At 38.6% G+C, this 15,500-nt stretch overlaps 2 protein-coding genes across 7 annotated transcripts in view; both read right to left on the bottom strand.

Moving 5' to 3' along the window:
* Window positions 1-15,500, bottom strand: part of FAM172A (family with sequence similarity 172 member A) — a 477,012-nt gene that overhangs the window by 120,769 nt on the left and 340,743 nt on the right. For 4 of the 6 annotated variants that reach the window (XM_058440715.1, XM_058440713.1, XM_058440717.1 and 1 more), the window contains one exon: window positions 4,728-4,763. The exons of the other annotated variants lie outside the window; for them this stretch is intronic. In XM_058440715.1, coding sequence (XP_058296698.1) covers window positions 4,728-4,763 — 36 coding nt within the window. The remainder of the gene's footprint in view (window positions 1-4,727; window positions 4,764-15,500) is intronic. 6 annotated transcript variants of the gene reach the window in all.
* Window positions 973-2,759, bottom strand: POU5F2 (POU domain class 5, transcription factor 2). Its single transcript, XM_032156830.2, has one exon. The coding sequence runs from the start codon at window positions 2,723-2,725 to the stop codon at window positions 1,739-1,741; it is 987 nt and encodes a 328-aa protein (XP_032012721.2). The 5' UTR covers window positions 2,726-2,759; the 3' UTR covers window positions 973-1,738.

Raw genomic sequence — 15,500 nt, 5'->3', positions numbered from 1 at the left:
AAATGGATAGTGGCGATGATTGCCTAACATTGTGAATGTAATTAATGTCACAGAATTTACACTTAAAATGATTACAATGGCAAATTTTATATTTTATCACACACACAAAAATAGGCAAAGGTAAAGTTTCTACAGTCTCATGAAGAAAAGATTAAATAAAAAGCTTAGTCACACCTGACTTGTGTGACAGTAAAATTATCCCTGGACTTGAGGTCAGAAGATCAGAGTTAAGTCTCGATCTCTTGACCTCGTGATCTTCCCGGGAGCCTTGGCCTCCCAAAGTGCTGGGATTACAGCCATGAGACACCATGCCCGGCCCAGAGTTAAGTCTCTTATTGGGCCCCTGGTTTGCACTCTTGGGCCCACAAGAGTTATTCTCTATACAGCCACTAGAAAAATAAAAGAAAGAAACAAACTAAGTACTCATCTAAAAATTATCTAAAAAAGAACAATGAAAGAAACCAGAAGAAACTAGGAAAAAATTAAGAAGAATGAAGTGAAAATTAATTAACTAGGGAATAAAAATTGTAGTAAGTAGAATAAGGAAAAAAGCTTATACTTTGAAAATACCTATAGATAAAACATTTGCAAGACTGATAACAAAAGAAGCAAAAATTGACAAGATTAGTATCCAGAAATAAGACATAAACTCTGATATAATACATACTGATAGAATTCTAGGACAATAGATAGAGCATGCAGGTGTGTGACAGCAGATTTGAAAACACAGAGGTACTAAATGGTTTCCATTTAGTATATGGTGACCAAAATTGACCAAAGTAGAAGTGGAAAACTGAAAAGACCAATTTCAGAGATGAAATTAGAAGAGTTATTTGACGTATAATGGCAAAAACCACCAGGGAAGTTTGGATAAACTATTACAAATATCCTCTCAAAACCATATAAGAGAGCAAGAGAAAGTAAGGGAAATTCCCAGGGAACCAAATAGAGGTGAAAACTGGAGGAGTAAGCTACAGCTGGGACTGAAGCTCTGAAGTCCAGCTTGCCAACCTCTGTAACAAAGGAGTTTAGAATACAGTGACTGTGGCAGGACATGACATAATCCCATGGGACTGCATAAAGTAGGGAAGTAGGGAGATGAACTGAGACCCTGACATGAAGCTGGGGCACCAGTAATGAAAAGGTAAATCAGAAAAAAAAAAAAAAAAAAAAAAAAAAGAATCTTCCAAGAAAGCTCAGGTGTCTCAGCAAGGGCTCTAGGTGGGCTCTGTGTGTTTCTTCCCTATCACATTCTCAAGTCATTCCCTCAAGATTATTATCCTGGATTTTGTGTTTGTATTTACACAGAGTTCTGCTTGATTTTAAGCAAAAAATTGTATACTAAGGTACTCTTCTGTGACTTGAGTTTTTCACTTAGTATTGTGTTTATAAAAAAATTTAATCCCTATGTTTACTGACAACCACAAGGAATAACAGACACAATATTAAATAAAAAAAGGAACAAAATATCGAAACCGTCTATATACTGTAATGTACCTTTAAACCAGTGCTAGGGAAAAACAAAGGGAAAACACAAAACTGCAATAAACTTAATCTTCTCTCCCAGGTTTTTCTTGAACAATTCCCACCCCCATTCCCTACTATGTATCCTTAACTTCTTTAGACAGTGAATGAGAAATTAATGCTAAAAGCCTTCAAATGAACCCCAGAGACATTTCCTGGGTTTTCCCTTCTTCTTCCCTCTCCAACCGTGCCGCGAAGGGCAAGTCCCTCAGCCCTAAAGTCTGAGGAGGCCCAGAGTGGTGGCTGGGGCAGAGGAGTGGGCTACCCCTGCAGAGTAGAGACGTGTATAGTGGGGGATATCCACTGGGAGCCACAGTCCCAGGTGAAAGCACACTGGTGCCCCTGGGCAAGGAGGCCCGGCTGTCCCCACAATCTCCCGTGGGGAAGCATCATTGGTTGATCGACTGCCCATCTTGCTGCGGTTATAGAACCAAACTCGAACCACATCCGTCTGCAGCTGGAGGCACCCAGCAATGTGGCTGATTTGCTGAGTTGTGGGCTTAGGGCACCGCTGGAAGAATTTCTCCAGGCTGTTTCCGATTCGTCGCTCCCTGCTTGCCCGTCTCCACTTCCGAGACTGTTGCAGGATCATCTCCATTTTGCATAAGCCAAGAAGGTTCTCTGCTTCCACTTCCTCCAGCCACTTTTTCAGCAGTGGTCGCAGCTTCCACATGTTGGCGAGGCTTAGCTGCTGGGCCTCGAAGCGGCAGATGGTCGTCTGGCTAAGCACCTTCCCAAATAGAGCTCCCACAGCGATCCCCACATCAGCCTGCGAGTACCCTAGGCTCAACCTCTTCCGCCTCAGCTCCTTGGCCAGTTGCTGCAACTCTTTCAGTATGCCCGAGATGTCCTCTGGCAGCGGCAACTTTGGGATGCTCCGCAGGGCAATGTAGGGCCCGGGGAGGGCGCCTTCGGAGGGGCGTCGCAACCAGTCCCCTGCCTCACTAGCTCCAAGACAGGGCCTGCAGGGTGCTATCCAGCCCCGGAATTCGTGTGGCAGGGTACCCAGGGGAATCCTCCACACCTCAGGGCCTGGGCAGACCCCTGGCCTGACTGCCGGCCAGACCATCACCCTGCCAGGGGCCGCCTGGGTGCTCAACCAGGTCAGAGTGTCAACCCGCAGGGGCATCGGCCCTCTGGGGCCACCCCCACGACTGCCTGGAAGGGGGCAGAAGTGGTTTGAGGGCCTGTGTCCGGCCATGGGTGGAATAGCACCCGCAGCGGCTCCGGTAGGAACTGATGGCCCTCTGATGGCCCTCGAGGCTTCAGAACAGCCACCGGCCCTCTCAAGCCCCGCCCCCCAGTGGGCGGAGAAGGCGTTACAGGCCAAGGGTGCCTGTGCGTAGGCGGGGAAATCTGGTAGATCCATAGGAACTCCTGGGTCCTAGGGTTAAGGGAGTGAGCCCCCAACGCTGACCTTTGCTTCCAACTCCCACAGAGGTACAAAGCTCCCTTTTGGGATTTGCATCTCCAAGCTGTCTGGAGTCCCTTACTCACTGCCTCCATCCTCTCCCTGAATAGAACCCAGGTATTTTCTTATGCCTCTTCAGAAACTTAGGACCCCTGATTCCCAGAACTACCTAACCTCTTGTCTTCACAAATAATTATTAAATATCTATATGCCAGATATTGCTGGGAGGACCCCTCAATTCATAAACTGCCCCCTCACTACTATCTTTATGGTCACAAGTACTGCCAACAGTTCCTCTTTGCACATCCCCAGTCCCTGCGCCCTAAGAAACCTAGGCATCCCTGCTTGAGTTTCTAGTTAACATCAGTTTACTACCTCAGATTCTACCCCCCCGACTCCACCCCCAAACTGCCAGATTCCAGTCCCTCACTGGGGCAGAACTTTGTAACTAATGCCATGTTTCTTCCCCCAGCCTTGAAGGTCCTTTTGTTTCCCATTCTAACCCAGCTTCTTGGTCCAGAGTTTCCTCAACCAACAGAGATCTAGGTGTGTGTCTTCTCTTTCCCACTCCAGAGACAGGTCTCTGAACTGGCCTGACCCACTGTCCCCCACTGAGGATGCTCCCTGCAATATCTGACTCACCAACATCAGGCTCCTTTTTCCTTGGGCCCTTATCCCACCAGAGACCCCACGATCTTAATTTGTCCCTCCATCATGCCCCTGGCTCAGGCATCCAGTTGTGGGCCCTGTGTGGAGAAAGCTAAGGAGGGAGGGAGAAAGAGAGGCTCTGACCTCAGTTTCAAAGTTTCCAAGGAGGAAGAGCACAATGACCTTGGCTAGACAGTCATAGCCCTTCATTCTTTAAACCAACCATGATGTGGCTCTGTCCCCACCCACATCTACTGAAACTGGTCTTCCTGAAGTCATCAGTGATTTTTCAGCTGTCAAATGCAATGGACTTTTAAAAAATCCTCATCCTGCCGTATCTGGCTATAGTGACAACTCTTCTTGCCCCTTCTCCTTTTAAAATTTACATGAAATGCTGATAACAGCCAAATCTGTATTTCAGTTCTGACTTCTCTTCTGATTTCCAGTTTTGTATTTTTCACTGCCCCAAGTCAAATTCATTATCCGCACTTCTAAACCTGCCTCTCATCCCGGGACTCTTGAACTAGTTATCAATAACTCGGTCACCCAAGCTTAAACCTAGGAGCTGTTCTTGACTTTTTCTATTCTCCACAGGGTGTCAAATCTTATATACTGGGTCTCCTAAAACATCTGAAGTCTACCATCTCCTTCCTAGCCTCATCTTCCTGGGCCCTTAAATACCTCTTCCTAGATGAAGGCAGAACCTTGAGACTAAATTCAGCCCAACACTACAGGTTGTGTTGTGTTGTGTTGAGATTGCAGATATGGCCTTGAAGCAATGGTAAAGGAAAAAGAATCAGAAAATTGGCTGCCATTGCTACAGGCTGTATACTTAGTTATGTGTCATCTGTATCTCTACTGCAACCCTTGCTAGAATGTGTGCTGGCTATGAGCAGGGTCATTGTCTGTCTTGTTCACTGCTAGATTCTCAGCACCTGGAATTATATCTGGAACATGGAAGGAAGTCAAGAAATATTTATTTAAAGTTAAATAAGTGAATCTCTGTAGCATTAATGGGAAAAAGACTTCCATATTTGCCTTCAATTAGATTTTAAGATGACAGTCTATAAAAAACAGCTTGCAATATACAGAAGTTCATTTAAGAATAACTTTGCTGGTATCTATTCTCTTGAGGTATACTTACATGCTATTTTTTTCAAAATCACGAAGCAATCAGTATCTGCCAAACAGAATGAAAGTTGGATCACAAAGAAGGATAAAGAAGAGAAAGCAATATATATGCTAAGGCCCACATATTGAAAACAGCCATTTTCTTTTTTTTTTTTCTTTTTTGAGACGGAGTCTCGCTCTGTCACCCAGGCTGGAGTGCAGTGGCGCGATCTCGGCTCACTGCAATCTCCACCTCACAGGTTCAAGCAATTCCCCTGCCTCAGCCTCCTGAGTAGCTGGGATTGCAGGCACCTGCCACCATGCCTGGCTAATTTTTTGTATTTTTAGTAGAGACTGGGTTTCACCGTATTAGCCAGGATGGTCTCGATCTCCTGACCTTGTGATCCGCCTGCCTTGGCCTCACAAAGTGTTGGGATTTCAGGCGTTAGCCATCGTGCCTGGCTAACAGCCCATTTTCATAAGAGAAGAACAGGAAAAAAGGTTCATTAGTGGTTTAAAAACAATAGTTGAATGAAAATTTTTTAATGAATTAGAAAACATGAGTTCAAATAGATGTGAGCGAAGCTTTATTATATTTAAACTGAGTTAAAACACAGTGGCTAAAAACATTTACTAAATTAAAAAGTAACATTGGCCAGGCACAGTGGCTCACACCTGTAATCCCAGCACTTTGGGAGGCCAAGGTGGGTGGATCACAAAGTCAGGAGTTCAAGACCAGCCTGACCAACATGGTGAAATCCCGTCTCTACTAAAAATACAAAAATCAGCCGGGCGTGGTGGCGTGGACCTGTAATACCAGCTACTCAGGAGGCTGAGGCAGGAGGATCGCTTAAACCCAGGAGGGGGAGGTTGCCATGTGCCGAGATTGCGCAACTGCACTCTAGCCTGGGTTTTTAAAATTTACTTGGATGCTCTCACTTAAGGCTTTCTTTGTACTTGGTCAGATCTCATCTACCAATGTGCATATCTCCCAGTTTATGCGCGTGTACTGCCAAAAAGAAAAGCCCATATTCTTAAGGGAAGTCTTGCCATTTCCTCAAAAGTATATTCAACATCCTATGGAAATGGGGTTAGCAGGGAAACGAAGCAGGAACATATTTAGTTGGAACAAGAATAGAGATCAGACAAAGGCAGTTGATGGGAATGCCCAAGACAACTGGTGCTGATTGTGCTGGGGCATTTGAAAGGCTAATCCATCACCTTCAACAAAAATCACTCTTAGTAAGTGATTAGATTACAGTGTAAGAATCAGGCCAGTCTTATCTATGGGGAATTACAGAGTAAGGATGAGAAACACATGGGTTCCAGTCCCCAATGTATTTATAATCTAAATGAGGGAGAAGAGAAACTGTCAGTAGAGCAGGACAACTATACTCATCCAAAGGGAAGTTAAGAAGTTTTCTATTATTATGATCTTTGGAATCAAGGGTGGTTTTCTGAAAGAGTTATTTTAAGCAGAAATGCTTAAAAATAAAAAGTATCAGGATTTTTATTATTAGGTTCTCCTTAAGAATTCCCTCTTCTAAGGAGACATAACCAACTGCCATGATCCACAAATGATAAGAAGCAGGAAACAGTGAACGCAGAGTTAAGAATCAACATCCTTGTAGGGTTTTGTTCAAGTTTCATAGTTTTGAGAAGTCTTGCCCTATACTCTGGACCACAGTGACGTCCCTCCCCTCTGAACTTACTGCGATTTCCACTCACCTACATTTGCTGCCTTAAACAGCTGGAGTCTTATGTCTTAGTTTTCCAGCTAAGAGATATGGAACCACCTAAATTCATATTATAGACATACCATTTATTTTGTACCTATGTGCCAAGTAACATGCTAATGCACAAGCTAGTCACAGTGCTCTGAGTATAGTAAGTCCATGAAAACATCTGGATGTGAGAGTGATCTGCCTTTTATGTCACTCTGTTGGTCAGTTATTTCACTGGATAGGAAGGTGATCCTTGCTTCATCATTCCTCCAAATGCATCCCTCCCAAAAGCTTCTCATACTCGAGACAGAGGAGGACATGGCTTTGCTCAAGAGTCTATAAGAAGCTCTACTTCTCTGTAGCAGAGTCTCCAAAAAAAAATTTTTTTCTTTTTGACTGCAATAAAGCAACAGAGCCGACCAGAAGATCTAAGAACGACATCCAAGTGAGAGAGAGAGGGCAGGGCAGACTAGATGGTGCTGATCTTTATTGTCTCCCCACTCTGCAGATGTCCTAGTAAGTTAGCACTGACCAGGCATTGTGGTGTAAAGGTATTGCCACTAAGATGGGCAGGTGTAGGACCTCAAGAATCATATTAGTTAAGGAGCAAGACAAAAGGCTAAGGCAGAAGACAAGATGCAGAGACTAGATACTGGGAATACCCTCTCTGGATTCAGGGAGTAAAGTCAGTAATCCAGGAAAACTCTGGCAGCTGAGTACTTTAAGGAACGATGCCTCCCACTTCACAGTGAAAGAGTTAACATCACACATTACAACAATTTAGTTCACTGGAAACTACCTGAAAATACACTGAAATGATTAACTGTCAATCCTTTGTGTGGATCTTTACTAAACTGTATAAAGCAAAGTGAGCCATTAAAGATAAGTTAGGCAATTAAGAAAAACTAATAAAGTACATACAATAAGAACATTTATGTTGTAATAACATAGAAAAAGAGCTAATCAAATCAAGGTAGTTACTAAATAGGATAATTTATTGCTTTTCAAGATAATTTTCATAATAGATAATAGTACTATTCTTTACAGGAGATAACAGAGGACAAGAACATGGGTGAAAGAACAGCCATTTGTAAATAACAGTAATACAAGATGCTTTTGCTCTTGTATGTGGAGAAATGCTATAATGTAGTAGTGTTGCTAACATAATTTCTTTGATTTCTTTAATTTCAGATTAAGATTATTAAGGACTTTTTAAAAACATTACTTCTTTTTGCTGCTGTTCTTTTTAGTATTTTTAAAATGGCTGCTTTGTAATGCTGTAATGATGTAATTGCTGCTTTGAAACAAATGCTCATGACACAAATATGACACAACCACCACATAGTCAGAGACCAAAAAGAGACTTAGAGTATACAGAGAAAAGGCCCTCCATTTTATTTTGCAAATCTGAGATATTCATGAGCTATGAACTTCCTATGCTATAAAATAAAATGATATTAAGTATAAAAGCCCTGCAGCCTTCACCAGAAGCCTTAAGGAATTTTAAATATCTGTAAAGGCAGGAAGAGCAGTGGAGCTGACTGGGGCTGAGTTGAAAGGCACTATGATGATGAGTCAGGTATATTCATAGATAGTCAGAGATAGATAAAGTTTAAAGGCTCTTGTTATGCCAAGCATGATTTAAACAAACTTTTTAGCTGAGTTTGCCCTTGTTACAGAAGAAAAGCTTTAAGGATGTTCTTGCATTGATTACTCTAGTCAGGGTGCAGTCACTATGTTCTACATTCAAATTATCACTCTGCTTCCATTTTAGAGCAGGAGATGCACAACTGGTTTAACGAAAAATTTTTCATTGCACTGCACAATAAAATATACTAACAAAAATGACAGCTTATGACCAAGGAAACTAGTAATCATGATGTGATATGGGCTCAGAGAAGTAAATGAGAAGTAGAAAAGAATTTCTGTTTACAGCAGATAACTCTTTTAGGTGTTGTGAGAATTATTATTATTATTTTTAAAGAGATTCCAAATTAATTGACTTTGATGCTATTACCATCACAAGTTTGAGGCCTCTGAGAATTTCCTTGGAATCTCTTTAGCAAACTATGAACTGAAACAAGCCAAACAGAGTCACACTGATGCTTTTTTTCTGAAAAATGAACTCTTATTTTAACTAGCATTAAATGCAGCAATGACCATGGAAAATTCAAGAGGTAGTACCAGACAAAAAATTCCAAGCAAAATTTACCTAAATATATAGATTAAAAACTTCTTTCAGCATTTTAAACCTGACAAATATTCAGACAGCATTCAGTCAGCTTATCAAACTGAATCCTCTTCCAGTCACCTCACTATTATCCCAAAGGTCTTAAAGAGAACAAACTAGGTTGTCAGCCTCTCTTTGAGCAAAATACTCATGCCCAAATCAAAATTTATCTGCTTCTAGTCCATTCCTCAAGCTCCCAGCAGCCTGCTCATCATTCTACGTGTGTGCAGAAAATATCAGGCAGATGAAGGTTTCATCTTCTGAAAGCCTCAGAACTCTTGGCAGTAATTATATCAAACCAACTGTGAGTGGAAAACTGAAAGCAAGATTTCTATTATGACGATTTACTTAATGTAAATTTCATTTTTTTAAATATTCACCTATACAATCACATGGCTCAAGAGGTACAAAGTGTATACAGTGAAAATGCACAGTATTTATTTTTAATTATTATTTTGTTGCCAATCATGGCATTGTTGGCAAGTGCTAATCTAGTCAATGTCCAGTTAGAAGTTTACATTTTGCTTACATAGAATTTTCTGTAATAATTTAAATTCAAGCAAGACATTGGTCTTTTCTGATTGACAGACATGTAGATGAAACATAAGGAAGAAGCCAAGGAATTTAAATAATTTTCTCTTAAGGATATGTTCTAGGGCAGGTGTCATTTTGAAAGGAAGACAATGTATTAAAGAACTGATAGGCTTTCAGGGGTTGAAGGAGAGTATGGAAGAATATAATATTAGCAGGAAGAAGAATAAAAGGAAAAGGTTAGCATGAAATTTAAGTAGAAGACTTAGGAGAATGAAGAAATAGGGTAGAATATTGAAGAGTAGTTAAATAAGGAGTTTAAATACTGTACTGCTGTATAATATATCAGGAGGCTCTGAGGGTAACCCTATGATAAGATATGACTACAATTAGAACTTAGACATTTTGAAAATACAAAGACAGAGGCAGGAAAGAAATGACAAAGTTTTTAAATTCTCAAATATTGAAAAGCAATGAACAGTTTCCCTAAAACTATAATACTTGACTTGCTGGACAAAATAATTATTAATAACAACTACAGGAAGTCCTTGCTTTGGATGATGAGGGACTATAAAAATGAACATACAAGCTGAAACCATGCAAAGTGATCATAATAATCAATAGGATAAATTGTGATTTTTCTATGACCTTTAACATTTTGTTAAAGTATTAAAAAGCCTCTATTGTTACCTAAAAAGAAAAAAGAAACAATAATAAAACTAATTTTATTTAGTACACTGTAATTTAAACATTAGAAACATTGAGAATTAAAGTGCTTTATTTCTATGTAAAAAAACTTATTTAAAGTAGATTGATCAGTAGTTGCCTTCTTTTTATCATACCACTTATGGTATGGTTTAACCATTATCTTTTCTGTGCCTGGGCAAAGTGTCATAATCTTAAGTTTCAATCAGCTTTCAACATTTTATCCTTTGCACTTTCAATGTTGTGAAATAGCTCTGAGAGTTCATTTAACATGAGAGTTTTTTTTGTCTTGCTTTTTTGTTTGCCAGTGTCACTTTCTCTGGGGTATCTTCATCTTTTTTGTCATAAACACTTTCGATTTCATTTCCAGTGTTTCATTTCTTTACTGCACCGTCATGTGTGTTGGTCAAGTCTCTCTTTTGATCATCCATTCTTGTAAAATGGGAGACAATGCCATCTGTACATGAACTGAAAGCAGATATGAAGTGACCAATCAGTGACAGAGTTTGAAAAAAGTGATGTGACTGGCCATTGATCATGATGTTCATCTGTTATTCACATAGAGATCTGTGGACTGAAGGGCTAGTGGCAAAGTTTGCTCTTAATGCATTTACAGGTAATATATTGTGGTAACTGAACTTTGAATCTTGTTTTCTGGGGAATTGATGTTATTTAACTAAACTATGGTAACAAAAATTTGTGTATATCAAAACTATGCAAAACGAAGAATTATGAAGTTCTTACTATATGCCAGGTACTGTTTTAAGAATATAAATCATTTCACTTAATTCTCAATATAACCCAATGAGATGATACTAGTCTAACCCCATTTTACAGACAGTGTGATTGTGAATATTTATCTGGCCATTAATTGTCCACATATTTGGGAGAATACAAATTTCCCACAGTAATGATAAATCCAAAGATCTTCCTGGTAAATGCTGACATGCTACTATTAAAGAGTTTGAAATGACAAGTAACATGTGCTTGTTTGTAATATCTAGAGTAAAAAGTCAGATTTTCTTGAAGTATGGAAGGAAGGTGGATACTTTCAGAAGATGCACTAACTCTTCAATAACAGAGTGTCATTTAAAAAAAAAGGTGTTGGTGAACTAAGAGTTACTCTTGGATTCTAAAAGAGCTCAGAAGCCCTTTATTTCCCCTACTCCCAACCCCACCACCCATTTCAATGATCATTCTCTCACTAGGAGCAGAGAATCTTTGCAGTAAACACAAGACTTCTTTCTAGGAGACTGTGAGCTCCTTGAGGGCAGAAGTCATACCTAATACCCTTTATATCCTTGGAGCCTAGATTGGTGCCTAATACATTAGGTGTTCAATACATCTTTGTGTAATTCAAGAATAAATATTTAAAGTTAGTTTCTTGCCTCAAGAGAATCAAGAATAACTCAGGGGTAAGACATGAAATTAGGCTCTAATTTTGGGGGGATGAATTGAAGATGATTAACTAATTGGTAAAATAATTAAATTTGGGTTATCTAAAAATTCAAGCCTTGCTACTTATGCTGATTTTTACGTGCTTGATATTGTTTTTGAAGAAAAGCAAAAACAAATAACTGAGTGATTACTCCTTCATAAGAAAAATATGGCAAAAATCTAAACTATAGCGATTATGGAAGACTATACTTGTCACTCTAATATTCAAACTGAGTACCTCTAATTTAACATACAGCAGCTTTCCTACATATTGGTTATATTTAATCACTTATATTTGTGGCCTTAAATTAACAATGTCTTATTTTATTTTTGAGATGGGGTCTCATTCCATTGCCCAGATTGGAGTGCAGAGCACACTCATGGGTGACTGCAGCCTCAACCTCCCAGGCTCAAGTGACCTGCCCATCTGAGCCTCCCAAGTAGCTGGGACCACAGGCATGCTCCACCAGGCCCAGCTAATTTATTTTTATTTTTATTTTTTTGTAGAGACAGGGTCTCACTATGTTGCCCACGCTGGTCTCAAATTCCTGGCCTCAAGCTATCCCCACCTTTGCCTCCCAAAGTGCTATGATAACAGGCATGAGCCATCATACACAGCCAACAATGTCTTATTTTAAATTTAATCACCTTCCATCTGGAAACTGAGAAGGAGAAGTTTAGCTACTATTTCATATAAATTAATATTGACAGAAGACTAAATTTCTTTGAAGAGAATTTTTAAAAAGTAAATAAAAGTAAAAAATCTGAAAATGCTTACATTACTTTCTTAAAACTTCTGAAATATTAGCTAATAACAAAAGAATCTTCATGCCAATTTTGATTTTAGATTATCAAAAACTTTTAACTTAGGGTCTCCTTAAAAAGTCTCATTAATAGAAATCATTGCTACAAAAAGCTTAAGGTAGGGTGTATGTTTTTTTGCCCCAACTTTTTTAACAAGTCACTTCTATAGCACTTTAGAAATTAGGAAATTATATAATACAACTGAATTCTCTCAAGGATTGTGGCAGGCAGTTATGCAAAACATCTATAAACTAGCTGGTATAAGATGTTTTCATTTATTGGTACAATATATTGAATAGTTAGGGTCAGGAATGTATGGCTGAAGGGGATATTAACAGACACTATGGACAGAAATGCTAGCACGAGGTCTCAAAGAATATTTAGACATCAAATATCAGTTAAATTAATTTTTGCACCTACAAACTGAAGTCATTAATCCAAACAAATTATCTCTTAAAATTTATCATTAAATAGAAATATTTTCCTTTGGAAAAAGACTATATTTTAAGAAACATGAAAAAGTAAAAACTTAAAAAAAATTATACTCCTGCTTTTAAAGTGCTGATAATCAACTCTGAACATCTTGAGATTTTATAAATAAAGAATATTTGGCCTATGTATAGTGCCTAATGTTCACTCTGAAAGTTCATTTTAGTACCAAAGAATATGCATTTTAGATGTTCTAAATCACCTCTAGAAAGCAATGCAGTTTTCTTTGAAGATGTATGTTTTCGGAATATTTTGGCCAGCAGACAGATTTATTACTGGTGACTTGCTGTCAGTCTGTCTATGACAAGACAGAGCAGACTGAGAGGGTTTACATGGGGGCACACAGAATGTGTAGGCGAGAGCAGACAGTGAGCTTGTGGCTTGAGGGAGACACAGAGCCCCCGTCAAAGGGAAGTGAAGGGCAAGTGAGCCCAGGCACACCACAGTCAGGCAGGGGAAGACAGAAACATCTGGGCCGGGGGGATGTGATTCCATGGGCTGGAAGGACAGAGTCTTCAGGTTGGGGAAACTGGAAGCCACAAAGACATGGCATAGAGGCTAAGCCAGATGAGAAAGAGACCCAGAGTCAATAAACAGACATAGAGAGACCCATCAGGGGCAGTGAACCAGACAGAGCTAACAGAGGGCAAGCGAAGTAAAGACAGCCATAGGAAGGGAGATCAAGACTTAACATACGATAAAAGGGATGAAAATGTCTGTCTTAGGTACCACTGGTCCCTGACTTATTTTTTCCAACAATTATGGACAGAGCATTAAAAGCCATGAAGCTATTCCTATGAGGGCAGTAAAAGGAATAGTGTTTCCATATTAACTCAAAACTTATAATTTTAAGTACAAATAGAAATTCTTATTATTTAGTTATTTATCTAAAAGCATTCCAAAAATAATTAGTTAAAATTTTTTTTTATCTTTAAAGAGAAGAGTTAGCTCAGGAAAGGAGAGTTGCCACCTTTACTGCCAAATTCGTCGAAGGATTTTTCACAAATTGGTTCAGAAAACTGTAAAAAACATGGTGGCTATTTTTAATTTTTTTTTAAGTGAGATTTTTGGAGTGAGACTACTTATATTCACTGAAATTACTGGAAAACTGAAAAAGTCAAAATCACAGGATAATATTGGACCTGATGAAATATATATAATCAGGGCAAATGATTATATATACTAGTGATCTATATAAATGAAGATTTTATATTTAGATAGGTTATCTTAAATGATTCTTTAATTAATAACTTTCTGAGAGTCCCTGATTCCAACTATTTATTATGAATGATAAACTGAAAACACAGAGTTCCTGGTGGTCAACTTTTACAATACTTATCCCTTACATTAACTAATCATTATAAGGTAGCATACAACAATGAATAGAGGAACTGATAACTAAAAGCTACAAGGTTAACTCTACAGTAATAAAAACTGTCTGAAAAGTGTTATTTAGTTCATGAAAACATCACTTAAAGGATTAGAATATCTTCTGACTGCGAAGAGGAATGCTATACTTCTTGACTAGTACACATACTCAAAAGTAGTACAGTATCATATATGCTAATATGCCTTGAATTTTAAGAGACACTATGGACAGAAATGCTAGCACAAGGTCTCAAAGAATATTTAGACATCAAATATCAGTTAAATTAATTTTTGCACCTACAAACTGAAGTCATTAATCCAAACAAATTATCTCTTAAAATTTATCATTAAATAGAAATATTTTCCTTTGGAAAAAGACTATATTTTAAGAAACATGAAAAAGTAAAAACTTAAAAAAAATCATACTCCTGCTTTTAAAGTGCTGATAATCAACTCTGAACATCTTTACAAGGCAAAGTATAGATTTTCAATTACCTAATTAATTTGAGCTGTGTCTAAAAACATATTAGACAACTCGTCTACACATTCTGAGTGACACCACATTCTAGAGGCAATTACTGTTGATTTTTCATTGCTATCTTTAGAAGGAAGTGATTATTCACTAACAAAGGAGATATAACTCCTTAATGTCATTTCCTCAAGAGGTATTTTCAGCAATAAAGTGAATTGATTATTTAGCAAATATTCAGTAAGTTCAGTCAGTGTAAACAGTCAATCTGGACTATTTAAGCAAATAAAAATTAGGGTTACATTAGCAAGTTGTCTACAATTCAAATTCACCTTGTAATTGCTAACTTTCCATTTCACGTTCTGATGAGAAAATGGGGCTTAGTAGTTAGGTACATACAATCAATGGCCCTTCTTTACTTTCAAGTCCAAGAAAGGCCCATCTAAACAGAGGAACTTCTCAAGTTTAATTCTTAACCCAGAAGACATCTACTATGCTTGGTTGTTTTCCTTTTCCTTTCTTCTTTTTAAAATACATTTACTGTATTCTGTTATCTTTCTAATTTTGAAGTGCCTAGATTTATATCAAGTGTTCTAGGGAAGCTGAAATAACAGAAATGCCAGTCTAAGCTATAGTAGGGGCAAGGAATAATGTGATGGTTATAAGTTCTGGGAGAAAATATGCTGACAGGTATCATGTGTTTAGACAACATAATTTTAGTGAATCTAGGTTCAGGTCTTTCCTCAATAGTATGCAGAAAAATGACACTTTAAGGTAGAGCCTTCCATCCTGTGTGCCTGGTACAAAGTGGCCAAAGGCATGTCAAGATCCCTTCACAATTCAGGTCAGACAGGAGGGATGTAGGGTAGCAAAACTCTGTTCATCTACCGCTGGATATAAGTAACCTTGTCTGTGATGTCTAGAGCACTGTACAAATAGTATACTTTCCTATAGCCACTTTAGGAATAGTGGAATAATAATAATTTGCCGGTAACTCTGCTTTATGGTTATTATGAATCTTAAAGGACTGGTAAAACAAGTCTCTTCTAG

The sequence above is a fragment of the Hylobates moloch genome, unplaced genomic scaffold, assembly GCF_009828535.3.
Source record: "Hylobates moloch isolate HMO894 unplaced genomic scaffold, HMol_V3 SCAFFOLD_6, whole genome shotgun sequence".
Lineage (NCBI taxonomy): Eukaryota > Metazoa > Chordata > Mammalia > Primates > Hylobatidae > Hylobates > Hylobates moloch.
This window is presented reverse-complemented; position numbering and strand designations above follow the sequence as displayed.